This window comes from Psittacula echo, assembly GCF_963264785.1.
Source record: "Psittacula echo genome assembly, chromosome: 2".
Classification (NCBI taxonomy): Eukaryota; Metazoa; Chordata; class Aves; order Psittaciformes; family Psittacidae; genus Psittacula; species Psittacula echo.
Window position 1 is genome coordinate 146,901,562 of NC_137737.1, and position 27,879 is coordinate 146,929,440.

General features: G+C 45.0%; 1 protein-coding gene across 1 annotated transcript in view; it reads right to left on the bottom strand.

Moving 5' to 3' along the window:
• EXT1 (exostosin glycosyltransferase 1) overlaps positions 1 to 27,879 on the bottom strand; it is a gene marked incomplete at its 3' end in the record, with an annotated part of 178,096 nt that overhangs the window by 19,043 nt on the left and 131,174 nt on the right. Inside the window, exons 2-3 of the mRNA XM_080610863.1 lie at positions 6,252 to 6,345; positions 3,420 to 3,527 (exon numbers count right to left, since the gene is read on the bottom strand). Coding sequence (XP_080466989.1) covers positions 3,420 to 3,527; positions 6,252 to 6,345 — 202 coding nt within the window. The remainder of the gene's footprint in view (positions 1 to 3,419; positions 3,528 to 6,251; positions 6,346 to 27,879) is intronic.

Here is a 27,879-nt window from a genome sequence, read left to right on the forward strand (position 1 = left end):
TGGTAACAAAAGCTCCTTCTCCCCAGCGCTGTGGCACGGCACAGTAAGGAGCTGTTTCATGCATCCCTCATGCACAAAGGTTTTCATGGACTAGTATTTTAACAAACAAGTCCTTGCAGGTCTTGAGAGTCCAACAATAATCCCTGCTCTCAGAGTATATTAAAGGGATCTGGAATTGCATTTACCACAGCATGGCAACAGTAAGTGCCCTAAGGAAAACATAGCAACATCTTAAGTAAGATTCCAATTTTTGGGAGCCTGTGGATCAAATTGCATTTTACTAATTACTGTGGGTGGAAAGAATAACGCCTCCCACAGCACCTGTTACTCACAAGGGAAAACACTGATTCTTTTTTCCCCTTTCCATTAAATCAACACATTAATTCTGATATAAGTTGCCTTACAAATAAAACCCAAAACCTGTCCTGCTGCAATGCTTTGCCATGAAAATTGTGACTGCTCAGAAGGGGAGGGCTTCACTTCTACATCTTTCCCCATCCCCACATCCCTCTTCTACACTGGAGGGAAACTAATGTATATATGTGTCCTTTAACTTAGGCCACTGACCAAGGTCTCCAGTACACCTCTTTGACCATGCAAACTGACATTAACAAGCAAATTTAACTGGAATTTGTTTCACTTACAAGGGCTACTCCCAGCACCAGAAAGGCAGCTAGAATACATTGCTGATTTGTGTTCACCTTATTCAGGAATGAAGGGTTGTGCTTTTGCACCCACTTTTTTTGTGATTTCAAATTAGGCCACCTTGTGCTCAGACACTCATTTCTCATAAATCTTTTACCGAAGTCATTAGTCGTAAAAGCATCTACCTGGGCTGTGTGTTGCTTTTTGCACACCACAGCTTATTCTGGAGTTTTCTTGCACGCCACCACATCCCGCCCTTTCCTGACCAAACCACACTTTGCTTATTCCTTAACTATGTTGCGACGTGGCAGTGACCATTATTGGCTTTCACATGAAACATTTCCCAAAGAAAATTCGGGATTTTAAGAATTTATATATAACAAATTTCCACAAGAATCAGAAATTCTTTACGCATAGTTTGCACCCTGGACATTGCGTCCAAAAGGACTATGGCTCCACAGGGTGCAATGTCAGGTGGGACAATCTCTACTTTTTCAGCCCTTTGTCTCTTAGACCTTCATCTTAAATACACTGCTAACTAGAATACAGAATTTGAGCTTATGGGAGTTAGCACTCCAGCAAGGTGTAACACAAGAAAACGGTGAGAGTGTCGAAGATGGTACTTTACATTCCTTTGCTGTAAGCCCTTGAAGTAAAATAAGATCTTTAAGTAAAATATTTCCTGCAAGACTAGTATGAAAGATGGAAGCTACATACATGTATTAGAACATGTTTTTCTAACCGATCATGTCACTAGTCAAGACATGATATAAATAACTGCATCCAATTTCATCTTTTAGGTGACTGTTCTCTCTTTTCATTATTTAAACAGTAAGTTCCAATAAGCAGAGGGACCATGGACATAACCTGTACTGGCTTGTCCACAGATGTGCATTAATCACATCCGGGATCATTACCAGCAGCAAACACAAGATCAAAGTCACTTCACAGTGGTAATATGGCATTTTCTTTATAAACTTAAACATTTCATTGCATTACGTGCAACCTTCTGTGCGTATGCATGTGAGCACCAAATAAAATCAATACTCATTCCCAACGATGCCCTTTGAAAGGGAAGGCTGCCCTGACTGTGAAGGTTACTGCGAGTTGTTATGATTTTACAGACCACACCATGCTTGCAGGTGCCTGCCAACACATTGCCAAGGTTGAAAAGCCTCGGTGCCTGCTCTCTTACAACAGCTGGAAAGGAAAATCAGAGCTCCCATTTTGACTGCATTTGCCTATTAGTTATTAATCTACTTGTCAAGCAAGACAGGTGGAGAAAGTGATGTATTAATACTAATCTGGCAGGATTACACTGGAATTATTAGAACCTTAATAAAAGGTCATTCCAGTAATAAGTAGGGGGAAGAGAAAAGCCACCCTGTGCAAATAAACGCAGAGAGGTTGGATTAAGCTCTCCCAGCGTCATGATGAGGGGAATATGCAAATAAAAACATCCGAGCAGCTCTCAAACAGGAAATGAAAAACTGTAACATAACAAAAACATTTCCCAGAGCAGACATTCAGGCCCTCTGCCAGCTCTTTAAAACCACTGTTAATAACGGTGCAGTAGCTGTTCAATATGGCAGCAGCTGTGAAGGGAACGAATGGCATGGTACCGGAAAGCATGAGGATCAGCAAATTATTGTTATTATTTAAACAGAGAAATAATTCTGCTCAGAAAAGATGTGCTGTCCACAGATGCAAAAATCCAACGGCTCTTTTATATCTGCAGCTTGGATCACATTAAGGAGAACAGGCAGCACTTTGCAGGGCTTGCTAGGTCAGCTCTTCACAAATATTTACTTCTTCAGACAAGTAAATAGGCATCTCACCACTTTCAACGGTACTTTGTTTTTGGGGTGCCAGGACCTTTGTAGACTTCTCTCTGTGCATGACAACAGCTTGCTACCTTGGATATGAGTTGAATTCAATCATAAAAAAAGCCCCTCTTAGTGACCACTTAGTGGCTATTCCAGGTACCATAGATCTTCGTAGAGCTTCATGCTGGGTAATGGCATTTTATCAAATGCTACTAAACTTTCAAGAACGTCTCCTAACATTAACTTCTCCACATAGTTTACAGAATGCATTTAGAGTAGGAAACCCACTAGGTAAACAGAAGAAAAAGAAAGTGAATTTAAAGCCAAAGTAGATGCTGAAGCAGGGAATTTCTAACATCTCAGCCTGCTTTTGTTCCATGATCTCAAGGAGACTGACAGCAAGTGACATGAACACTGCTTCAGAAAGCAATGTTAGATGGTCCAGACCTCAGAAAAACAACTGATTCTGCTTCCCAAAAAGATGGTAGGTGGTAACCCTTGCCTTAGAAAATACCTGCTTTCCTGAGGAGTCCCTTCAGTGCCTGCCAGCCAGACACACAGTGATGGTGGGACCCCTGAGGACAAACTACTGAATGACTAAAGAATCTGCTTTCAAATATTTTCCCTTTCATCACAGCACCCAGTCCAGGCCAGCTCTGCCTTAAAGAAGCATCCAGGTGCTTCACACCAGAAGAGATTTCATGCTCTTAGGAAAAATAAAAGTCTACGGCATTTAAGAACTTGGCCTGGAATGTGGCTGCAGTGACCTTCAGGTCAAAAAATGAATGATGTCATATTAAATGAGTTCATAGCTGGTGTGACACAGACAATCCCTTCATGATAAAAATTCTTTTACAGTCCTGACCTTTTGGATTCATCTTCCCCGTCCATTTAGATGGCAGCAGCAATAATCAACTGATGTGCTGAAGGCCACGGTCTTTCTCTTACCTGTAATAACAATCTCTCATCGCCTATGACGGCAGCTTGGTTCCAATCAATCACTTCCGAGAACGGCAACTCCCATCCGTTGCTGAGCATAACTGGGACGCAGGCAGCCTGCACGCACACAGAGGCATTGCAGTCGTTAGGTGACCAGGGCAAGTGTTGAGGTTTGCACCAACACTGTGACCATTGCTTTCTGCACAACCCCAGAAGGAGAGGCACCATGGCAAAGAATACCAGAAGCTAGAAGCCACAGGAGAGCAGCCCAAACATTTATGGGTTTTTGTACTTACTCATATTCGCTGAAAGGTGGGATTTGCATGGAGAATGGAGTTTGAAATGTGGTGCTTACACTGCCAGATGAGGGCAGAACTGTTATAATAATGCAGATGTAACACTGGGGAACTCAATACAACATGATGGTCTCCCTCACTGCTTTGTGAACCTTTCAGCAGGGAGCTAACTCCCCTATTTTTACAGTATGTTGCAAGACAACCCTACAGAAAATACAAATCATATTTAATTCCAGGGCACTTTTCCACAAAGGAGGAGTGAATTCCCTATTCTGTTTGATGTAAACTCTCCAAATAGAGGCAGTTGCACAAACACAACTCATCTGCCACCACCTGCCTACAAAAATAGGAATTGCTTTCTGTTCTAAAACAAACACAAAGCATGCACATTTAGTATCTATTTCATATCAGTATGATCTGTCTACATTATTTAATCTTTTCTGAGTTGCACATGTTCCTCTGCACTGACAGCATGTTTGTGACTATTCAGTAAATAAGGCAGTAATTCCATAAACAAATGATCACAGCCACATTCCGGTCACCTGGATCTCAATACAAGATCCAAACCACAAGCCTCCTGATGTGATGCAAGAACCTATCATCAGATGATCTGCATCAAGCCCATGTTCTAATGCAGTTTCTTTGGGATCAAGTCAAGCTTAAGTGCTCTGAATTAGGTGTCCAGAGTAGGGTTCAGATCTCGCTATAGCACCCAAAAGATGGTATAAAGGGGAACTTTTCAGACTGCTGTACCTTCCTTGTTCACATGTATTTGACACAGGACTTTAGAGAGGTCAAGTCTCTGCATTGCAACAATGAAGTGTAAGGAACTGTGATCTTCTATAAAGGAATGACATTTGTGCATGAAAAAAGCCAACCAGAAAACACTTGGCAATGTGTTTTCATGTTTAAAACAATCCATTAATGTGGATTATGCCTTTCATAATTATGTCTTTCATTCCACTTAATCTGGATTATGTCTTGGAGCCAGACAGATAATGGGAGTTCATTATAATCGGTGAATACTGTTGCCAGACTGAGCGAAAAATCCTCAGTGCCTGCATTTTATCATCATCGACCTGGAGCCTCCAAGTTCTGTATAGTGAGGTGCGCTCCCTGCTTTCTTCTCCTCAATACTGTATCTAACAGAGGCTGCATGACTCCTGGCCCAGGTGAGAGAAGACCAGAGCAGTGCTCTTCTGGAGGATCTGAAGTGACTTGTCATTCCAAATAAGCCAGTCTCACTTCTTCCTCTGAAAAGGCCAGTGAAGGAACAGCACTTTGCAGGCTATTAATCTTCCAAGCAGGAGCGAAGAGGTAAGTGACAGTCCAGAACTTGGATCTCAAATGTGACAGTAAGTGTAGGGTTCAGTGGTTATCCTAAGCGTTCAGCACACTTGGGATGCTCTAGGATACCCAAGAAACCCATCAAAGGCTGGCAGACATGACACAGGATCTACTGAGACCTTCTGGAGAAGCACCAAAAAGCCAGAAAGCCATGTGGCTTCTAAAATGACATTATACACCTACACTCAGGTACCTGAATCCTGGTCTGCACTGCGGTAAACATTATTCTTTAGTAGTGGCTGGGACATTTTGTGGTTGATGAAGAAAAGTGATGTGATGCTATTCAGTAACAGCTTTACTGCCAATGCTGGGATGCTTCCCAGATTGTAAACACACACCCAGAGGCAGGACCCTGTAAGGTGTCCTCATTTGCTATCTCACTGACACCAAGAACCCACTCAGCCTTCCCTCCACGCCAGTCCCCATGGAAATCCGTATGTCAGTCCCAGAGGGGAGCTCCAGCATCTCCCAAGATGCTCTGTATGGCTGACTGAGGACCCTGAACTGATGCTTGCTAATAAAAAAGGGTCAGGACAGCTGCAGCTGGAGTAGGTCAGTGTCAGGCTCCATCACTCAGTGTCAGGCTGCCACAGTGACTCAGGAGCCCCTTTGCATTGCCCTTTGCTGCTGGCCAACAGCAAAACAGGGAGACCATTAACCAAAACGGGTTTAAAAGGTGAAAGGGATTCAGGTGCTGTCCCAGACGCACCGTGGGCTCTGTGAGACCAGCCTATATCCACCTTCATGTGAAGCTTCCATCTGGGGCTTTACAACTTCAGGACACCTTCTGCATGTTCAGTGAGCACTATCTCAAGACAGGCAATGCATAAGCAGGTCTGTTCGGGCTAAGTGAAAACAAACCCCTACTTTTACTGCCCTGAGGCTTGTAAAGGCCAGTGTCTCCCATGGGAAGTCTCACAGCTTGATACTGCTCTAAACCGGACCAACCTCTCAGCCTCACCACATCCAGGGAAACCCTTTCTCCTGAAGGTAACCCAATTCAACCTTCAGATGAGCTCAGTGCTCAGCCCCTCCTGGGAAGAAGCTGTCAACTGCTTCAGAAGTATGACTAGAGGCTTTTGCAAAGTGGATTATTGTCCGCTAGGGAAACGAAACACACTTCCCTGCTCCCCACCTCCTTGCTTTTGCATGCTGAATTGCAGCCAGCATAGCCACTGCTTTAAACTGCAGCTCTTACCTGCAAGGCTTCCAGAAACCTGAAAGAGCCAAGCCTGCGGCCACGGGGAACCAGACAGAAAGTGGCATTGTGCAGCATTTCACGGTAATCATACCTAACAAGAACAGGGGAGAAAAGAGAAAATTCAATTAGCATGAGTCCTGGAGTCACTGGGCATGAAAATGCAAACAGCTGTTGAGACCCATCTGGATAACATCATCCCCGACCAAGACCGCTCACCACCAGGTTAACTGCCTCCTTGCCTCCGTCTATCAGCCACCTCCCTGGCTTCTTTTTGTTCACCTTCAGGAGCAACCACCATGGGAGAGAGCTGGGGAAAGTGGTAATGGAACTGAGGATGTACAAAATGCTTTTGCCATTGCAGTAACCAGCCATTTCTATACAAACAGGTGTGCACGAGCTCTAACAACAAACTTTATCATATGCAATACACTGATACCCAAAGCACCATTGCGGCACTGCAGTGCCACTGATTTCTATTCAGATTTAGCCAAGCCCATGCACAACTGTGCTCATTTCTGCACAAGAGGTTTGTACAAAGCAAAAGAATATGCAAACTATGCCAAAGAAATCTTCCCTTATCAAGCAGGCACTCAAAAAGGGACAGGAGGTTACAATGACTCACTTGGTGGTTACTGTCAAGTGTGCTGAGACAGATAAACTGTCCAATTTTGGCAATTAACCACATAGCTGCAATGGCCCCTGCTCCTCTGAATTAAAACTCAAGTGCTTATAGACACTCCTGGGTTTTTTCCCATTTCCATCAATCACCTTGAAACCATTCACCAAAACCACACATCAAATCCTAACAGTTTCCAGCCTGTTATTAGCTAATTGTACCCATGGAGCTGTGAATGGCATCAGCCTCATCTGAGACAAAAGGATCTGGATTAAGCACCCTCCATTCTCCAGTGTCCTGGACTCTGAAGGCAGATGTTCTTCTGACAGCAACTTGTGGCACGCAGATTCCTAACACTAATAATCTAATTTAACTGTAGCCAGCAGGCAGAGCAATGTTTATTGTATGTGTATATATGTGTATGTATATACCTATGTATATGATTGTATTTTATATACAAAAAAGTCCGGATCTACGTTCCTATTCTCACACAGGCCAGAAAGATGGGAGTAAGCCAATTTTCAATTATAAGCTCCAGTCTTTAGGAAGAGACATCTTTCAAAGGCCCATTTGCTTAAACAAGCGTGTGTAGCTAATTTGCACAAGAAAAGGTCACTGTGAATGGATTAAGATTATCTCCACTGAGAGCAAAATAAAAACCCTCATTGCATTAATTAAAACTACAAAACAGACTTCAAAGGGCTTTTTGGTGTTTTTTACACCGTATCTCAACTCTGGTTAAAATACATACATACATATTTCATCTGAGTGGCAGCAAGTTCTTTTTCTCTGTGTGCGATACTGATTGGCAGCCATGTCCCAGCTCCCCAGCCAGCAGTGACACAGCTCACAGGGGAAAATACGAGGAAATTGGAATACCAAGAAAATAAAGCAAGTTGCCATTTTTAAGCATTCCTTTTTTACATACCAAGAGGTCGGAGGCTCGTCACTTTCACCACATATTGTATGACAGGAAATGTTAATATATAACCAAAATAGAATACCCTGTAGGGCTAGAGTATGCCAGGCAGAAGTCCCCCATCATTAACCAGCTATAAATGTAAATTCCTGTTAGTACCCTGGAATGCAACAATATCCACAAATATCGATGGCAGAACCAGAACACAAAGAAAAGCAGAGGACAAGGCCAGTGGAAGCGAGTCCTCCATGTGCCAGCAGCACCTTACATTGGGCACCTTTACTTTCCTATCTCATTTACTGGTATTAGGATAGATATACAAAGAGGGGAAAATAAAGAGAAAAAAGGATTTTGTTGATCATTTCCCACCTGGAAATCAGTGAGCGTCTTGCTCCCGTTTGTGCATTTTAAAGCCTAATGTGTGATTTATTGCTGAGCTCTGGAATAGCACGGTTCATGGTCATCAAGCAATTTATCTGCATCATACCTACACTGAAAGTCTCACCCTAACCTTGATGTATAGGCACAAATTCCCACTCACTTTAGGGAGAGCCCACAAATAGAGGAGCAGATCCAGAGTAAAGCAATATCCATCAAGAGCTGCTGCAGCAAATGAATTGCACAGAGATTCTTCTCATGAACAAATTTCTCTGCAATCTCAACCCAACTGTTTTAAGGTGACCCCACACAACCTCTGACTTCCAGTTTAACCCCCCAGCGACCACTCCAGGATCAAGCATCTATGTGAAAGCCTTAGACACAAGATGCTAACTTTACCTCTGTTAGTTCGTGGGTAGCACACAATGGGGGCATCCTGCCTTAGATGAAAGAAGATAACCCAGTATATTTCAATGTGAATTTGGAAACACCTTTCACACAACATGTTTAGCAAGCCACAAATACATAAACATCCCCGGCAAGCTGCAAGCGTGGCTTTGTAATGTGAAGCATCGCTTGTGGAGGAAATCATTTACATGTACCAAACAGAACTTCAGAGTTGAGTCTGCAGCAGAGACCACTCAATGTTTTTCTCAGCCGCCAAGCAGCATTTGGAGGAGCACTTGGCCACAAAAGCGTCATCTAGGGAATGAAGCTCCAGCCCACAGGCCATGGGGAAGAGAGAAGGTGTCAGGGCAACCCTCAGTTTCAGACTCCTTCCCACTCAGCCCTATAGGAGCTACGCACGCAGCAGGAGGTTTGAGCTTTGCCAGAGTTCTGTTGAGGAGGGAAAATTGCTTATTTACAACTGGCATTTTTTTCCACTCTAGAAGCCTACACATCTCACCTGAAACCATCTCTGCACTTCCCTTAACTGACCTGAAATGCTTTCAGTGAAGTCAGTGAGATAATCTCTATGATTAAAGACAAGTATCTAAGCTAAATCTTTGCTGGACTTGAAATTCCTTCTTCACTTGTCCAAGAGAGAAATCAGAGCTGGCCCAGACATCCAGGAACACCCTCTCAGTTGGAGCAGGACACTTGTACATTGAGTACTGATCCGGCATTTACTGCAAATACCAGTATCACATCAATGATGGGCTTGATTTCCCCTCCATCTTCATTGACTAATCTCAACAGTACCTCAGGGAGGCAACGGAGTAGTATAAACCTGCTGGAAACTGACAGAGAGCCTTAACTTACAGAGAAAATAGTCAAGTGTTTAGAAGAGGTTCTTCCAGAAACTCCTCTTCTTCTTCTCCCCTGGCAATAAGGGTTAGATCTGTTTTCAGAACTACTTATTTTCATTAGCCGGTAACATCTGAAGATGGCAGGGAGATTTGCTACGGTCTTCCAGCTTGCATAGCTGTGGCTTCTGCAAACGCGGAGCTGCCAGCTTGTGGGGACAGCTCTGCATTACCCGCCTATCTGGAGGCTCTGGTTTTACCCAGCCATGGAGGTTTTTCAAGCTCCACTTGCAGCTGAGGAATTGGAGTGCAGAGCGGCACCACGGGGCACCACACAGGCAATCCTTCCTTGCTTGTGCTGCCTCGGTGTTGCACTCATCCTGGCACTTTCCTTTCCTCTACTGCTGGCAGTTAATTTTCCTGAGCATTTACTGTAGGAAAGCTTTGAGAGGAGCACCCTGATTTACTCAGAGGGTGTTTGTTTCCAGAAGCTCCTGGTTTCCATGTTAGAAGACTGCACATGCTTTTTGCTCGTATTGCTATGTTCCTTCATTCTGTGTGCTTGCACGGAGGTACTGTTTTACTGCCAATTTTAGGGTCGGCTTGGCCTGGGCCTCAGCTGCATCATTCAAACATGTTAACATCCAAAATGCATATGCCTTTAAAGTGACAGTTGGGGCTTTGGAACTAAAATAGATACAGATTTAACCCAAAGCTAGCATTCCTCTGCAAGAATCAGCAGTGTGTTCTATTAACTTTCAGGCTTTCCTCCATTATAATTAAATACACCTTGTTCACAGCTAATACCATTTTAGGCAGCGTAAACAAATAGCTCTATTTGTAATCAATTCTAATTTATTCACACTTTAATTGAAATATCCCCTCCTTGCTACCACCCATAGCTGAGAAAACATGTTCAGCCCCATCTATCAAGCAGGTATAAACGGTGCAGTGCTGTGTAGGCAATCATCTGATGGAGAAATGCTGTTAGCCAAATGCTCTTACCCTTTTAATGTCTAGATCCCACCCCCCACCACCCTTTTTCTTTTCCCTCTGATGTACTGACCTTGTCTATCAGCATGTGGATTACAGGGCTGCTTGGGATTCCTGGTTCACCATTATCCCAAGGAGCCTGGGCAGGCTGCAGAGGCTCTGCAGTGGCTAATCAGCCATGCCATACATTCCTTCATACAGCTTAAGCATTTCCCCATGTCACTACACTTAAGAGATTATAAACTGGCCTGGGAAACATTTTCATTACAATTTTAATATAAACTATTTGTATTTCCAAAGCCACATGGCCACTGACTGAAGAGACGTCTAAAGAGACATTGGCTATTTAGACCAGCAGACATGTCCAGCTACCCAGATGTAATGATTACCATACTTTATCCGTCTGTATGTCACCTGTCATGTAGGAATCACAAAGCGGTGTACATATTTTTTTATCTAATCCCCTCTGAACACTGATAAGGGATACCATCATCATTCCCAAACCTGAGACACAGATGACTGGTGGCTTTTCCAGCAGCTAGAGAGACCTTGTGAATGATAAGGAGGCCACAGAGTGCTTGCCTGCCTCCCTCCTTTTGTGATACAACACTCACCAAAAACTAGCTGTATGTTATGGCTACCAAAAATTCAGACGGAAATGCAGGAGCAGAACCCAAACCAAATACAATGGGTTTAACGCAGCAGGACGTATTTTAACAGTGCCACACATGATCCATCTTTTGGAAGATGCTGGAACTCATCTTTGGCAGGGAGTCTCAGCACATACTGCTGTAGATGTCAGATGGAACTAGAGCTCTTTTTTCCTTTCCTGAGCCAAAAATTGTGATGGCACTTAACCAACTATGTCCAGGGCTCCCTCCTTGAATCTGAAAGCCCATGAACACATGCTGCATATTCCAGAAGTCTCTGCATCAGCTCAAGTTCTACAACAAAGACAGATATTAAACACCTACAACGCAAGGCTAAATGGCAGAGTGTTTCCCAGTTTTCCAGGATATTGTTTCAGCTATTAAGCTATGGGCCAGTTTTCCATGTGTGAATGCTTAATGCAGATGGCTCTGAACTGCAGGCTGGAGAAGTGAAAAGAAACCCACCCTGTCACAATGAGGGTCTTATTGCTTGGTTTCCATTAAGGTATGCTGACTTTTAAATAAACTGTCAAGTAAAACTTGGCACTGAGAGCACCAAAGTGAGTACGTGTCTTTGTAGAAAAGCTGACAGCTCAGCTGTGTGCTGGATAGAGAGCTGCCCAGCACTGAGCTCAAAAGGATAACACGTCCTACTTGGAAAGGTGCCGTCGCCATGAACTGCTTGCTTTTGGATTTACGGCTGTGCAATGCTTTTGAGGTGATCTTACTGCTGGTTAACAGGCTACCGGCTGGCAGCTCACCTCCCTCTCCGTGAGCACCGGTTCTGGAATTAGAAAGTTTGGAGGTGCAAAAACATAATTGGAAAACTTCTTTTTTTTCCTCTTTTCCCCCTGCTTAAAGGGCTAATTGATTTCACAGGTGTTTAATTATCATTTGCTGTGAGATAATACCTTGTAGTGCCATAAAAAATGGATTTAATTTTCGAGTGCTTGCAAAACCATCGCCAAAGCCAAGTTAGAGCGAAAGCTAGATAATTATTCTATAAATCAAACACACTGCCTCCTTTCTTTGAAATTTTTAATACTTGGCTATAATGATATCTGACGACCTTGAAACTCACATAAAAAGGATTTTCTTGCCAAGTTCTGTAAGGCAGCTATTGGAGTATTTCTTTCAGCCTGGTTCATTACTGCAGCCGCTGCAGCCATGCTGCCCTAACTGCAGGACTCCAAGGGATGCTACGTGTAAGTACAGCAGCAGGGTGCATGAACAGTGATGTAGGTACACAGGGAACAGCCGAGTATGGGTGTGAACATGAGCCCAATCTGAATATGCTACTAAATTAATGGGAATCCTGCACAATTCTTCTAGGCCTGACAATGGAAATGAAACTCTGCAGTTATTCAGCAACTTATGTCAAGGTGCAACTGTTTTTTTCCTTTCCATGCCAGTGTAGTCTCTTAGTGCAGAAGTTTGTATTAACAAAGACAAACAGGGAAGTAGAGCTTTCACTTCAATGTATTGCTAAAACAACTTTGTTATGGTTAAGATGGACAGCAACCATTGAAATTTAAATCAACTTTAAAGTCTCCAGTGATATCACGGTTGGATTTGGTTCACTTTGATATTACGCACAGAAACATCTGGATAGACAAGCCACTGAAGTCAATGTATACTCTTGATACATAAAAATGCTCTTAACAATTTTTGTCCAGATGTTTACACAGAGCACCCTGTAAATCTAGATGGTGCAGGCGAAACAGGCACAACATTTGGATTGCCAAACACTATCCAACTGGCTCCAGTGTGGTGGTTACACCAGTAGCAAATGTGGTCTTACCAAAATCATCTGCTGTTTAAAGATAACAAGTGTGCCAGAGAGGGTTTGCATGTCGCGTGTCAGAGGCAAACCCTGCCGAGGTGCCTCTCTTGGCAGTGTTATGCCCCAGTTACCACCAATGTGCTAACAGCATCATGCAGTGCCGCTTCCAAAACCAAACTCTGGCTCCTAGGCTTTGAAGTCCTGTAAAAGCACTTGTTTCACAGCAGCACTTCACTGTGCTGGCAGCAAGAGAACTCATAACGCGCCTCAATAAGAAAGGTCCATAAGGAAGCAAAAGCACCACTCGCTTGTATCCTTCCTGAGAAGGTACATGCAGCACCCCACATTGTGAATTCAGTACCCTCTATGTCAGTGGGAGAGCGCTGAAGATGCTGATGCTCACAGGCACGCACGCACGGCCAGGAACATACACGCACACAGCCACAGGGTCATACCCACCTTTCCTGCCACCCCCTGTGAAGGAACATAAACACATATATATCTTCTTTGCCTGAAATGTGCTTGTCCGGCACTTATTGCCCATCAAGCTGCTGAACCCTTACAAGGTAAAGACCAACCTGTAATGATGATCACTGGCTCAGGCAGGCTCTTTCTAAAGGGATTCTTCTAAAAATAAATTACATCAACACTTTGCACCACTATGGCACCTCTACCTTGCCTTTTTGCTGGAGATCACAAACTCCCTTTTGAATATTTTAATGTAAAGAACCTTGGCCTGCTGGCAGGAAATAAAGCAGCATCTCCATTTCACTGATGAGGAAACCACCACGCAGCCTGAACTTGGGCTTCATCTACACAGCCTTATTCCCCAGTACTCTGCACAGAAAAATGCAGGAGTAAGTTCAAAGAATGAACTCCTGTCAGTGTGCTTTGGCATTTCAACAAAGAACTAATATTCTGGGCGGCATCAAAAGGAGAGTGGCCAGAAGGCTGAGAGAGGTGATTGTTTCTGCCCCTCTGCTCCACTTTCCTAAGACTCCTCCTGCAGTCCTGTGCTCAGCTCTGGGGCCCCCAATGTCGGAAGGACATGGACCTATTGGAAAGAATCCAGAGGATACCACAAAAATCATCAGAGGCTGGAGCATCTCTACTATGGAGACAGGCTGAGAGAGATGGGGTTGTTCAGCCTGGAGAAGAGGAGGCTCTGGGGAGACCTTAGAGCAGCTTCTAGTGCCTAAAGGGGGATGACAAGGAAGCTGGAGAGGGACTTTTTACAAGGGCAAGTAGTGAGAGACAAGGGGGAATGGCTTTAAACTGAAAAAGAGGAGATTTAGACAAGACATTAGGCAGAAGTTCTTCCCTGTGAGGGTGGTGAGGCACTGGCACAGGGTGCTCAGAGAAGCTGTGGCTGCCCCATCCCTGGCAGTGTTCCAAGGCCAGGTTGGATGAGGCTTGGAGCAATCTGCTCTAGTGGAAGGTGTCCCTGCCCATAGCAGGTGGTTGGAACTGGATGATCCTGAAGGTCCTTTCCAACCCAAGCCAGTCTGGGATTCTGTAATTCTAATTTTTAAAATTGGGGATATTATAGTCTGTCCTTCACAGAGTGACTCTGTTCAGACTTTAGACTTCTTCTAGCAGTGAAGCAGTGTCAAACACTTGTCCTGAACAGCCTCAACTGGTCCCATTACCCGACCTCACATGCTGTGACAGTCCAGCTGCAAACATCTTTGGGGTGATTTCCCACTGCAAAGGTGGTTTTCTTATTGATTTCTTCTCTAACTTAAAAAATATAAATGAAAAAAATAGCAAAGCCAGTACTGGAATTCCAGTTATTGAAGCACCAGCTCGGATTAAAGATCCAAACAGAGGAAAATCCATACTGCACCTTCTGAACAAAGAAACAAATTTCAGCTCATCTGCCACGCACTCTAATTTTGAGATTACAGGACATACCTGAAAGCCTCAGAGTGCAGAGGAAGAAAAGACTTATTGTGAGATGTCTCCCTTGTCAGCACCTGTCGGCTCTGAAGCCGGTGATTCCCTCCTGCCTGTCAAAATAACACAGAATCCTCCAAATCTTTCTTAATTATTTTTAAACAGCTCTTTATTGAAAACTCGAGGTTAAAACACGCTGAAAAGGATCAGTTCTTTAAAGTCTTGTGCTTCAGTATCTGGGGCTACTGAATGTTTTAACCAACTTAGAGAGAGAAATGGCTGATTACAAGCCCTTAATGGTAAAATATGAGTAAAACCAGTGCTCTGCACTTGTTTATGCCACAGTCCAATAACAGGACCCAGCAGAGTCCAGCGTCCAAAGAACACTGTCCTCTCCATTAAGCTGCCAGTAGGACCATGACTTCAGCAGTATAGTAGAGACAGTGCAACCCCCTGAAGACGGAATTAGAAGAGGTTATCATTGCTGTTCTTGTTTTGGATGTCTGAGCTCTTTACTGAACGATTTAGAATGGTCCTTATGAAGCTTATAATTTTCTATTCAGCTCCACAGATTTTCCCATTACAGCTATCGAGCTCCTAAGTGTCTTGTTGGCATCTTTAAAAGTTATAGTCCTCCAGACGCAACATCTAAAAATGGAAAGCCAAGACGATGTGCAATACTGGCTCTAATTATGCAGGAGTTCATTTCTATGAACGACTGGACTTGTTTCCAAAAACACACCACAGAGGGACTTCACAGAGGAAGTGCTGGCAGAGCCCCATGTTGTCTAGGCATGCTGACCCAAAATGTGACCATGCTTGGAGGAAAAATGGGTTCAGCATATCTACGGAACAACTTTGATTGAAATAGAGAAGTGATTTATTTTTACTCAGAAGAAGTCAGCTGCAGCTTAGTCCCCAGGAGTGGTAACACCACGACGTATCTGGATACTCCAATATTCTGGCTGTTTACCAGTTCTCTTATTTGCTCTCATCTCAGGATCTCAAAATGTTTTATTTCTCCTTTCTATAAATGAGAGCTCCCAGAACAGGAGTAGGACACAAAGTAGAGGGCGAGAACCCTAATTCTGTGTAGTGTGCTTTCGTAGGCTGAACTTTAGGGTGACATCCCAGCACTGTTACAGTCCAGGGTGGGTTTCCACTGACTGACAGCGGGTGCTGATCTTCAGGACTCAATGAGGACTAACTTCTGCAAAGAAGCAGTGCAGGAGAGGGAGCTGTGGAAGGGCAGGAAACTCAACAAATGTTTTACCTATTGCACTCAACAGTGTTAAAGTAATGTTCATTTTCTAAGAGAGTGTCCTGGTTTAAGACAAAATGACTGCTACTGCTGAACCCAGGACAGAGACAGAAAGGAGGAGACAGCAGGAAGAAACAGAAAAAGGCACAGATAATTGTCTTTCAGTTTTGTTAACACAAAGCTAAACCAGACCACCCCATGTGCACTTTGAGAAGGAGAACTGACAGTGCTTGACAGCAGCCAGGTAAAAGGGGATGTGTCACTCCGCAGATCTGCTCCTCCGCTGTGCTTGTACTTGTGCTGACTACAGTAAAATCAAACTTTTCTATTATTTGGTTTTCTCAGCAAAAAAAGGCAGCTAGAACAAGAGCACAGCTCCTCTGCATCTCTGCATCACCAAGCCCCTTTGGAGCAGGACTCTTCTCCTGAACAAGAGGAAAATGCGAGCAGCACGCCATTAAGTTTAGAACTGCAGCTGGCTTCTTTTCAGGTGTTTTTTTTTTTCTTTTTTTCTTTTACAGGGATGTTTAGGCAACTCCACTGGTCTTCAGTTGACCTTACACCAGATGAGGTGTAACAATGTTCCCTTCAATAGCGCTGGACAGAGTCTTAGACACCTTTGACAGGACAAGGGGTAATGGTTTCAAACTAAAAGAGGGTAGGTTTAGATTGGATATAAAAAGTTCTTTACTGTGAGAGTGGTGAGGCACTGGCACAGGGTGCCCAGAGAAGCTGTGGCTGCCCCATCCCTGGCAGTGTTCAAGGCCAGGTTGGATGGGGCTTGGAGCAACCTGCTCTAGTGGAAGGTGCCCCTGCTCATGGCAGGGGTTGGGACCGGATGATCTTGAAGGTCCCTTCCAACCCAAACCTTTCTGTGGTTCTATGATTGCCCCTGGTGGCACATGGTGCCCAGGCCCCAGCCTTATCATGCTAAATTGCTGCATAAAACCCCCCCACGAGCATATTTGCACCCATGTGTACTTGCATGTACACCCAGTTCTGCACTATTTACAAAGGACTTTATCTCGAAACCCCTGGTGCATATCCTTCTCCTCCTGCCTGACCCTGCCCTGACACACAAAGAACCTCACACACGGTTTCTGCAAAACTGCTTGTTCAAAACTCAAGGCCCATTTTGAGAACAAAGAGGCACAACCAACCAAAGCAAACTGAAAACCTCGTTTTGAAGGAGAACTCTCCTCAACCATGCAAAGCGAGCCTTTTGAAAACCAGTTTGCAAACGCAAGTGCCAAACACCATCTAAAGCAGCCCATAGTGCAATTCCGAGTGCTGCTTTTCATCTTGCTCCTAAGGGTGCCAGGGAAACCACATACCTGCTGATGGTGGATGCCTGACTGCTCACATCTGTAGCCCTAATGCATCACTGCAGTGTCAGGCACCGGAGCTATATCAGGACCAATCCTAACAGATGCAGATGGCGTTTCTCAGCCTATTGATGGCTGCTCCCAGTGCTCAGCACCACACAGAATCATCTATTTCATTTCTGTAGCATTCTTGCCCCGCTGGGCAGTGTCTGCCTGAACGCGCTACGTCTGTATGCGAGCTAATACATTATTTACACAAACTATTCAGGCATAGCAGCAAGGATATAAAACATTTATCAACAAAGGGACCAGTTTGTCATTTTAAAATAATTATGTTTCTTTAAAGAAACCAACAAATTCAGTTTCCTCAGAATTATTTATTAGGTTGTACAGGCTTGAAAAGACCCACTCTTCTGGAGGGAGGAGTCTCCACTCCACATAATGCTTTAACCATGAGAAATCTTATACCCCAGCAAGGGAATCTCAAGCTTGCTGGCTTCATAGCCAGAACTCTAATGAGAAGCACAGGTCAGGTTGGATGTGTGGTGGCACCTTCTCCTGTGATCTGCCAGACACCAGAACACTTCAAGTGAACTGTGGGGCTGCAGGGCAAGAACTCCCCAGTGCATTTGCATTCTGCTCCACTGCCGATACCTGGTGCACGCTTACACTACACTTACATGTGGGAGCAACTCTACCAGCCCCAGTCCTTGGGGGAGATACAGCCAGGCATCTCCTGCAGCCCTGAGGGGAAGCCTGGCACAAAAGCCCTTTGCTCTCTAATTGCTTCCTGCCCTGCACCGCTTTGTTATGCCTCCTTCAGCAATTCAGGCATAAAGGCAAATGGAACAGGAAAGGCATCGGTATGCAAGTGCTCAGATCAGGGAGAGACCTGTGGTCTGGCGCTCCGCAGACTGCCAAGGAAAACAGGACTGTCCAGACAAAAGGGTTTACGAGGGGATGCCAGCAGTCATCAGATTAGCCAGAGGAACAACAATTCTTTTGGCCAAGTGCTAACAGCCAACAGATGGAAGGGAATGATGTTCACTGAGAGAGAGGCCATGCAATAAGCATGTGCTGCTTTTCTACACAGGTGTGCTGTTTGATACTAGTTTTTAAATATTTAATATTATTTTGAACTTCCCAGTGATAAGCACAGAGCAGGTACAAAGACATCCATAAGGAGGCTTCCGTATCAGGGTAGCTCCAGCTTCCCACCTCTTCCTAACCATAACTGCAGCACCCTGCACTGGTGGGAGAACAGGCTGCACAGCCCCCATCTGAGCCTGGGTTTTGTGTGCCGCATCCCCAACGGGTATAAATGAGACCGTGAGCTCTCGCTGCCAACTTGTGAGCAGCTGCTCTCGCCCAGCTCCCTCTCTCAGCCTGCAGATGGGCTGTGATACACGCATTTTCCTACAGCAGCGCCGCGAATCACGTGCCAGACGTGTCAGCAATTTCTGCCGACGTCGGAGGCTAAAAAGGTGCCGACCTGGAGCAGGGTTTGTGGAGCACCTCAGGCAGCGCAGACATCCTTTACATACTGTTTAAGAGACTATAAAATGCAGCAAACCAAAACCCTCTGCAATGCTTTGGCATCTGAAACAAGACCTTTTACCTTAAAAAGGAGCAATTCCGTAAAGAATTTAGAGTGACAAGCAGCTCAAGGCTCTTAGAGAAGAGCAAATGAACTTGTAGACGCATCAAGCATTGCTGTACGTGCAGAGGAGAAATTGTCCCTGTGTACCTGGAGTCAGTGAGGCAGATACCAGAAAACATGCAGTGCTAATAATTACTCCCACACTTAAGAAAGATGCTGAATAACTGAAAACGAACAAAAGGGAACAGAAAAGTTACTGAAGGGACTGTAGTAAACACCCTTCTGAGAGAGATTTACAGACCTCAGCTTGTTCAGCTTATCAGAGAGAAGAGGAAGAAGCTGCTTGATCACAGCACACAAGTGGCTCTACAGGGAGGAAAAGAAAAGGAACTGAGGGTTCTTCAACCTGCTGAAAAAGGGCACAACAAGCATCAAGAGGGGGAAGTTAAAAGTGAAACAAACATCAACAGGAACCTGTGCTAACACCTCGGCAGGAAAGGTATTTTAACCACTTATAACCAAGCTGCCACGAGAGAAGGTGGCTCCTCCTCCGACATCAGTCGGAAGCAAGTGCTTTGCTGGAGGACATGCTGTAACGTGTCCTGGTTTACTGGATGCAGCACAAGAGTAAAGCGGGTGTCACAGAGTGGGCTGCAGGGCGCAGATCAGAGACAGTAATCTCCTGTTCCATCTGGCTTTCCATTTTCTGTAAAAGCTGCTAGTATCTAGTGCTTTCTGATCATCCCCAGCACAAAACCTCACCTCCAATACTCCATCATGCAAACTTCATCCTATTAGATTGTACTGAAATGCAGGGGGACACTAAAAGGGACAGGATCTTCTGATAAGCAACCTACAGCAAACTATCGAAGTGACAATAAATTCTGTAAGACTAAACAGTAGCACATTGTACTTAATAACAAATAACTTTCAGATCAACATGTTCAACTTATTCAATAATCATTTATCTGATAAACAGGACAGCTTTAAAAGTATCTATTGTCATATAGAGATCATTTTATTTCTACAGATCTCAACTGGTTTAATACCTATAAAACTCTTTACAAGACTTTTCCACCAAGGATGATTATCCCAAAGTACCAAGTGAAAAGGTTCACTCTTTGATTATAAATTTGGTAAATTTAATAGAAGCATCCGTAAATTAGCAGGGAAGAGGAGAAAAAAAGAAAAAAAACAACCAACAAACCAAGAAATTACTATTCCTACATGGAAATTTTTAAGGGATTTTTTTTAATGGATTACTAAAACCCCCCTGAGTTTATCTGCAGATACTGGAAACATGAGTGGATAACACTAGAAGCCTAGGGATTAGCAAAGTCATTACCACAATCGCATTTTCCTCATGCGGAATATTTTGCCTTCTCCTCTCTCCACCTTTCAGAGGTTTATGATCTCTGTCTGGCAATGCAGCCAGTTCTTCCACAAAGCGTACCAAGTCATCTATAACTTAGTTGGGAACATTGGCGTTTATTATCTTTTGCAGTGAGCAGGCTTGTTTAAAACCGGTTTCTTATCACACATTAATATTCTGCTATGGGAGGTTTGCAGAAATGGAGAAAGAAGGAGAAATAAATTTGAAGGCAGCTCCTTGCCTGTTTTATCATCGCCCAGGTTTGTCTGTGTTCAGAGGGGAGGAAGCTCTGAGCACTGCAGTCACACCTCACAAATACAGTTTGCTTGGTTTACACCTTGCTGTGCTCCAGGTTTTCTTGCTCTGCTGAGTAAATACATCACTGCCAGAACCCAAGCAGGCGCAGGGACGTGAGATTTGTGCCTTGCCCGCACCTCAGCACCTTGAGCTGGCTGTGGTTTCCACAGGTGTCTCCCAGCTCTGTTCAGACTGCACCGAGAGCAGCCCCGGACCTCACCTCACCCGCAGCATCCCTCACCCTCTTCTCCCTTCTCGGACTGACAGGTTCTGTGGTGACCTTTTCCATGGAGTTTTGAAGGGTAATGTGATTGCTGCCTCAGCAGATCCCCAAGAAATTCATGAGAGAGCTCTCGGCTCCGGTTTTGTGAGGAATTTGGAAAAAATTAAGCCTTTAAAGTGACACATGACCTTACTGTCTGTCCCAGCGCTGCCACAAATGTCAGACGCCCCAGAAAACACTGCCTGAATCACAGATTTGATAAAAGCCCCATAGAGAAGCTATGGCAGATGATGTTAACCCGTTACTCTGTGGATTTTATCGTAGCCAGTAATTTTCGGGTCTCTCCTCAACCCCCTGACTCCTGAAAAATGTGCAAATGCATTTTGCCTAAGGACACCAGCACAGTTACTGAATCACTGTGCATTTAAATGAATGCTGCAGGGAAATGTCCCTGTACATCCTCTGTGGCTGTTTATATTCATCTCAGTTGCAAACCAGCAGGCTCTTAGCCTCAGGTCTTAATGCACCTACACTCTTACTCATTTGCAGAAACATAACTAATATACATGTGCTGCGTGTGGAGGGAAGGGCAGCTTCAGCTGGACCACAGGATATGCTGCTCCACAGCATCCCTGGTGAAGAGACGCAGTGCTGCTTCCCGAGTAATACAAACCAGATCCCACTAAAAGCTGGTACCTGTCTCGTCCAATTTGATTTCCAAGCAGCAGAGAACTCGGTAACCCCTGCTGTAGAGAGGAAAGATGTGCCAGGGTCAGAAGGGCACAGGCTCAGGAGACAGCCAGATGCTGCGTGGGAACAGGAGCTCCCTGCCTGTGAAGGGAGAGCTGGGCTCTGGGGTTAACCGGGATTGAAAGGCCAAACACCCAGCAGAGCCATCCCTGTGGGCTGGCTGGGACCTGGCAGTACTGGGTCCCCAGAGGACAGGACCGCAGCCTGCAGGCATGACCCAGCCATGGAGGCTCTTACCCGCACACAGCGGAGCCACGCTGCCCTCGGGCCAGCTCAGCCGCTCTCATGAATTAGTGTATGGAGGTCACCACACAGCCAAGCTTCTGCATGTCCCAGCCTGCAGCAGCCCCAACAGAAGCTGTGCTCTGTTCCCAAAGGCATGTGGTAGCTGGCAGCAGTCCTGGGCCACCGACACGTGCCTGTGCCCAGGCAGCCACAGGGGCTGCTGCGGTGCCTTGTGCATCCCCTAACCTCAGCCTGGGCTTCACCCTCCAGCTCTGGAGCTGGAAAATCTGGCTGTAGTTTTCACATCTCAACAGCAACCAGGCTCTTACTTTGCTCTGTCTGCTGCTTAGAAAAACACACCAAGGTCAAGGCAAGAACAGGATCTGAAGGCTCTTCATAGCAGCATCAGGGTCTCGGTGCCTAACAGAGGTTACACTAGCAGGAAGAATGCTTCTGCCTCTGACGTCTGTATCGTGACCCCAAACAGCCAGTACGGGCTGAGTTCTGTGCTCAGCCCAAGGACTGTTTGTAAAATGATCGGTGACGCACACAAATGGGCTCTTGTTTGTCTTACCCTACACTGCAAATATTGCTTTTAACGATGAGGTTTTTTGCCAAACGGTTCTGAACACACCCAAAATGGGATCCGGGAGATAAAACTGCAAAAGCAAAGTAATGGGTTCACCGGCTGTCTTCCAAGAGGGATCACTGTCTTCCAATTTGGGGTTAGCCTGCGGGACTGTGTTGGCAGAGGTGAAAAAGAGATGCAAGTAATGTCACCTGCCCATCTCGGTGGCTGTTGGTATCAGCCCAGATTGCAGGGAGCTGTTGCACTGCTTTCAAGCTGAAAATCCTTTCCCACTCAGCTTCTGGAGCAACTCTAGTCCTTGAAATCTGAATTCCCTCACCTTTCAAACAAGACTTAATCAGAGATTGTTCCTGAAGGGGTTTAAGTTAATAATGAATACACAAGCCCAGGGTTTGGTAGCAGAATCTCTAATTACTTTTACCCATCAGTAAAAGTAACCTGGTGGTTATCACACGACTGTACCACGTCCCCAAACCAAGCAAACTCGAATTCATGCCTCTCTGAAAAAGAAGTGTAAAAGGCTTGCAAGAGCTTGTAAGTGAGCTACTCCCCATCCGAGCCCTCTCCTGAGGTCAGGTAGATGATGTTGGCCAGATTCTGCTCTCAGTTACTCTGGTGTGAATCTCAGTGGAGTTGCTCTGGATTTACACCGATGTAGCTGAGAAAAAAACCTGCCCTGTCAGTTCTCCTTCTTCGGTGACCATTCTTCTAAATCCTGGGATCCATCTTAGATCTGCTTCTTCTTATGAGTTGCCTGACTTCACCGCGATGCCAGCTGGCACCTCTCTGCTGATACGCCACTGCTTAGGCTCAGAGGATTTCTATGCGGCTTCATGGATACTGCTAGCTGTTAACAAAACCAGCAGCTCGAGAGGCACCTTGCCTGTTCTAAGTGCAGCCATTTGGCTAACAGGTCCAAATGGCTCTGCCCGTGCCCCAGAAAGAAATCAGCAGCACCACGGAAATTGGAGTTTAATGTTCTGCATTTAAAGCTGAAGGGTTTTTAATCTCTGGCACCCGTGAAAGGCACACAACTGAGTGATAAAACCCTGTAAAAAACACTCATCCCAAAACTATCTGTGTGGCTGTTGCACACATCTGTTTCTCTGCTGTCCTCAAGAGATGTCTAAAATCTAATTAACCAATTAATTTGCAAATATATTCTAATTTATTCAAGGCAGATTTTCTTAGTGTTAAATTATCTGACAGTGAACCATACGCTGTACACAGGAACAGGACTTCATTAAAATACCAAAGGTTACACAAATGGAATAAAAATTATATTTGTACTACAGTCAGCACATCCTTCTATCCCCTAATGAGAAAATGTGTTTGTATTTCCTTATTTCTAATTTGTTTTTGCATGTTTGGTGTAAACCTGTGGTTAATACATTTGCAACACCACACTACTACACCTAGTGTGGAAACAGGAATATCCTGAGAGGTTTCCATGTCCATTGAACTTGAAACAGAATTTAAATACACAGTTAATCCACCATCAGCACTGGTAAAACTCTTCTCTCATCCCAAACGATGCCACAGCTCATTTGTTATTGAGAATTACATCTGTGTGGCACCAGTCACAGCTCCAGTCAATGTTCTCGAAAGCACAGGAGATCACAGAATCACACAATAGTTTGTGTTGGAAGGGACCTTCAAAGGTCATCTAGTCCAACCCCTCCTGCAATGAGCAGGGGCATCTTGAACTGGAACAGATGTGCTGTTGTACCCAGTAAAAACCACCCAACAACAACAAACACAGAAAACCCTTCCCTAGTTACTAACTGTCCAAGTATTTTATTATTCCCTATTAGCACAAACAAAAATGCTTTATATACACTGCACACAGAATTACTTCTTGACATTAAAACTAAACAGCTGTTTTCTTCACTTGACAAGCAACTTAGTGTTATAGCTCGTTACATTCCAGTTGCAATGCAGCCAATAAAGACCAAGTTACAGTTCTAGGTGTATGCATGCGTAAGGGACTGCTCCTGTTCTGAGAGGCACTGTGACTGTACCTGTAATGCATTAAGGAATGCCCTCAGCACACAAGGGATCAGAGGCTGAGCTAGGATGGCAGCCAGGGCACTCGGCACTGCAATCCCCGGGCTGTGGAGTTGCACCGAGCCTGTTTCCACACCACAGGGGCTACGTGCTCACAGCAGCTCCATAAATCAAGCGCTGCTCGTGGCCATGGGTGCTGCAGCAGCAGGAATCCATCAGCAGCAGTGCTGAGCCCTCGGGAAAGGGGATGGAGCCAAGGGCGCACAGCAGCTCTCTGGGGTTTGACAACAGCCCCATGGGATGGTCCCAGAGGGGATCCCCAGTGCCAGCAGCACTCTTGTTAATGAAGGAGAAGCAGCAGGACCAGAAGCTGCTCTGGGGTGGGGTGAACTAAGCTTGGAAGACCAGTAAATGGAAGTGAATGAACCCTGACCTCTTGGGGCACACTACTGATTTAAAAATTACACTTTTTACATTTTTCTCCACTATTTTCAGTAGAAATATTTAAGGCAAGTACATATGGAGGCAGAAGTGCCCTACATGCCCAACTCCTTATACTTAAAGTGTTTACTTTGAGCATGCAGTGACCTGGAAGAGGGCATGACCTGCAAAGCAACCAACTCTGCAGGTGACTAGATGTATAGCCAGATGCCTAGCAACTGTCAGAAGGGCAAGATAAGTATGAAAGCAATGGGATGAAAGTAGAGGAAAGGGCCATTAGAGCTCAGTGGCAGGATATGAATGGGCAGGCAGTTCCGAACTCTCCCACAAGAGAATGTGGTCTGGGTCCAAATACAGCTAATGAGAGGGAGCAGAAACAGTTTCCCAAAAAGAAAGCAAGTGTTTAAGTTGAGGGAGGAGACCGGAGTCAGTCTGATGGGGAATGCAAAACAATGAGCAGCACAAGCAGGGAGAATTGGCACTCCCATTTGTTTTCAGCTGTACAATAAGAACAGCCAATAAAAAGAAGATGGATTTAAAGCGCTACGAGAGTTTTATTTTTTTTAAGCCACAGTTTGTAATTAAGACGTGGAACTAATTGTCCCTAAATATAATTGAGGCCAGGAACTTCCGGGAGATCAGAGAAAGGACGAGCAATAGACATTGTGACTATCACAGCTCTGTTGTATTCCACATGAAATGAGTGAGGGATGCTTAAACTCCACATCTGTGGTGTACCCTGGACCATAGGTGAAGGAGAAACCGAGCCTTGGGGAGTTACTGTATAATCATCCCTTAGGGACTGTAACATCTTCACGCATCAGCACTGACCACAGCCAGAGGCTGGAGGAGGCTGCTCACAGATGCCAGGGGGCAAGGAACAGCCCCGTCAGGTGAACAGCTTCAGGAGATGCAGAGGTGCACATATAGGAAAGTTGCGGCAGACTGAGGAGCAGAGACTGGGTCTGAAAGCAAACACCCAGGTCCAGGACCAGGAGCACAAGGTGTGGCTCTGGCAGTCAGGTGAACTGCTTGCGTTTCCTGTCACAGCCCATTACGTCAGGAGGCCCAGTATGGCTCAATGTGACCCATTATTCCTCAAAGAAAGCTTTCAAATTCGTTTATTTTTGCTCATATCCCAGTGAAAGCATTAAGCAGCTCAGCTATTTATTTACTTGCTGCAGTGCTCACCAACAGAGCTGCCTACATCCACTGAGGTCTGAAAATGAAGTTCTTGCAACTTCACAAATAGACCACAGAAATCTCCTCATAAATGGTCTCAATTATTTCCAGCCTTTGACTTGAAACCCGCCTGTTTGAGCTCGTGCTGATTGAACTATAAAATGCAGTCACACGCCATCAGCTTGATGGGTGGGAGGAGCGCTAGGTTCATGTTGGTTGTCTTGTGGGACGATGTGGTTGTCAATGTACGTGGGTACAGCCCTGTTCCCCTACAGAAAACTGACCAAATTAATTAAATTCATTAACTGAATTAAGTGATTTCATTAAATACCTGAGACTCTTTCCTGCTTGTGCTGCTCCTGATTCTTCTGTCCTCAGTCTCTGGTTGAAGACCTTTGAATAACAACAGAAGATTGCCTCCTCTCACCAGCTTAGAAGAGAAGCTTTCTTGTCCTATAAGCTGTAGATATTGCCACACTTAGCTATAATGTACCACTTCAAACTGTGCAATCAGACAACACTCACTGGTTTAGTTATTAATAAACTACAGATGCATCCACCACTGACCAAAGATGCAAAGGTTGTGAAACATGAAAAAGGTCAGTCAAAACCAGCCCCTATTTTAGTGACAGCTTAAGCTATTAAAATACACTCAGTATCACCTGCCTTATTGTCAACCACAGTAAATTACTGTCCCAATACAAAGGATTGCAGCAGCAGAGCACAATTGCCTCTCATTTTTCTTCTAAAGCAGATGACACTTTTCACCTCTCTCAAGCAGGGTCTACCCCTGACAATATGCACTGAAATGGCAGTGTATGCTCTCAGATCTTCCTGACAAGCTTTAGCTTATTTAAGACGTGCTCAATATTTCCATTTTAGCTGTTGGGAGAGGAAAATAAGGTGGGAAGAAGTCTGAAATTGTCACACCACCAAAGGGCATTGCCTATAATCACGCAGCTGTGATTTAAAGCCAAGTGACAGTCTATAATTGAATTGTCTGGGGCTGCCTACAGTTTATTTACTGAATTCAGACACACTGCTGGGGAGGGGGGGGGTCAAAAGAGTGCAGGTCTTTACTTATTTATAGGGCAAGCAGGAGGGGGCCTTGGCGCTCCAGGTAGCTCTGGTACTGAGGAACCCTACATGTGTTGTGGCTTTCACATCAGCTTCAGCGGAGCAGCAGCAAAATATCACCATGTCGAGCAGAGTGGAAGATGCTCCATCAGCATGGGACTGAGTAGAGGATGCAATTCCTCACCTTGTCTCGAGACAATGGCTTCACTAGGCTGAGAGGGCAGAGATATTTCCCATTCCCTCCATACCCTCCTTTTCTCCAGGGCCTCTCTCATCCACACAGTACAGTCTCAAGATGGCCTCCTGGAAGCAGACACAGCTTCTTTATCATACTTAGAGGTATCCCTGATTAAAATAGCCATGACAAAGCATCCAGCTGATCCCATCCTGCTATCCCAGAGCAGGGCTGCACAAGGCTGTGTCATTCATGCTAGCCCAAGCTCCCAGCAATACACTCCTGTTGGAACAGACTCCAAACCCAAATGGATGAAGGAATGCAAGTGGTGGAAGTGAAGGGCTGTGAATGCCTTTGCTACAGGGAGCTGATGCTCCAGCCCTGACCCCAGCCTCTTCATCAAGGCCATAAAGAACTATTTGGACATCTGCCCATGGCAAAATAGGAAATAGGACCCAAGGCCACCAACGCGTTTAACACCAAAGAGCTTGCACAGTCTGCTCATCTGCACCATCACAATGTGTTAATCATCAGCCCCTGCCAGCTGAGGCCTCTGCTTCTCAGGACTCACAGAACAAAAGAAACATGATGGTACCTCACATCACCAGCAAGCACGTAG